Source organism: Bison bison, unplaced genomic scaffold (genome assembly GCF_000754665.1).
Source record: "Bison bison bison isolate TAMUID 2011002044 unplaced genomic scaffold, Bison_UMD1.0 scf7180017864313, whole genome shotgun sequence".
Classification (NCBI taxonomy): domain Eukaryota; kingdom Metazoa; phylum Chordata; class Mammalia; order Artiodactyla; family Bovidae; genus Bison; species Bison bison.
In genome coordinates, this window is record NW_011494885.1 from 1,953,087 (window position 1) to 1,954,342 (window position 1,256).

General features: G+C 67.0%; 1 protein-coding gene across 1 annotated transcript in view; it reads right to left on the reverse strand.

Moving 5' to 3' along the window:
• Positions 1–240: 240 nt before the first annotated feature.
• NKPD1 (NTPase, KAP family P-loop domain containing 1) overlaps positions 241–1,256 on the reverse strand; it is a 7,414-nt gene continuing 6,398 nt past the window's right edge. Inside the window, exon 5 of the mRNA XM_010852693.1 lies at positions 241–1,254. Coding sequence (XP_010850995.1) covers positions 529–1,254 — 726 coding nt within the window. The 3' untranslated portion in view covers positions 241–528. The remainder of the gene's footprint in view (positions 1,255–1,256) is intronic.

Genomic DNA, 1,256 nt, shown 5'->3' on the forward strand with positions numbered 1-1,256 from the left:
CACATCCGTCTGGCCCTCATAGCCCCTGCCTACGCAGCTGCACCTGTCGCCCCCGCAGCCCCTCCCACCTCCGGGATGTCAGCGAGCAGGCTGCTAGCTGAGCCTGCCCGACTCCCTGGGAATGCAGTGGACTTGGCAGGACAAGGCAGGCCTGGTGCCCAGTCCTCAGTGAGCTGGGGAGGCCAGGGCCATCTCTGCTTCTCAGCGTCCCTGCCCTCATCAAGGAAGACCGGGGGCTTTCACGTTTTCATTTATTGCACTTGAACCCCGATTTCCTCATGGGTCCTTCTGCCCAGCTCTCAGACACACACGCTGTCCCATTCCTGGTGGCCACGGCCTATGGCTCTCCCTGGCTTACAGATTCATCTGGGAAATATGGGCACCACAGGCCCCATTCTGGACACTGGCCCCTGGGTCTTGAGCCCAGCCAGGCCCCCTTCACTCTCATCTGGGCAGATGCAAGTGTTGTGCCCAGAAGTCTTACATTCAAGGCCCACCTGGGCTAGATCGCCCCTGAGTCAACGGCACTCAAGCCATGGGTCTGGGCTTGCCCCCCTGCACCCAGTCCCGGGGATGGTGGGCTTCGCTGGCATGCACAGGGGAGTGCCCTGCAGGGTGGCCTGCCCGGGCCGGCCCGGGGGCGTGGTTGGCTCCGTTGGCGGCGTGGGGGCTGTCGCGGGCAGGGGACTTGGGCGGGCTGGGCGGCTTGAGCGCGCTGACGGCCCGGATGAGGCCCATGCGGCGGCGGATGGAGTGGTCCAGGTTGACGGTGCAGCGCAGGAGGCTCTGCGCCTCGGCCACAGTAAAGGGGAAGTCGGCGCCCAGGAAGCGCTCGAAAAGCTCAGGGTCGCCGTCCAGGTCAAGCACGTTCTGCAGCGGCTTGGTCATGGTGTGCAGCTCGCGGCTGTGGTCGCTGAACACGTCCCAGAGGCGCGCGCGGGCCTCAGGCGCACCTCCGGCCTGCTGCCTGTCTTCCAGGCACTGCAGGGCCCAGCTGAGGCGGCACGGCCACTGGTTGGCGAGCACGACCCAAGCCACGGCCTGGCGCGGCGAGGGGCCCCCGAAGTCCCCCTGCTGCTGCTGCAGCAGGCGCACGGTGATGGGCACGGTGTTGACGATCCGCCGCATGGACACCACGTTGTCGGGCACGTACTCATAGAGGCAGTCGCGCTCGTCGTGCAGGCAGAAGAGCGCTTCGCGGATGCGACGCGCCGCCTCGGCGTCGATGCGGCTTTGCTCGCGCTCGCCCCCCGCCT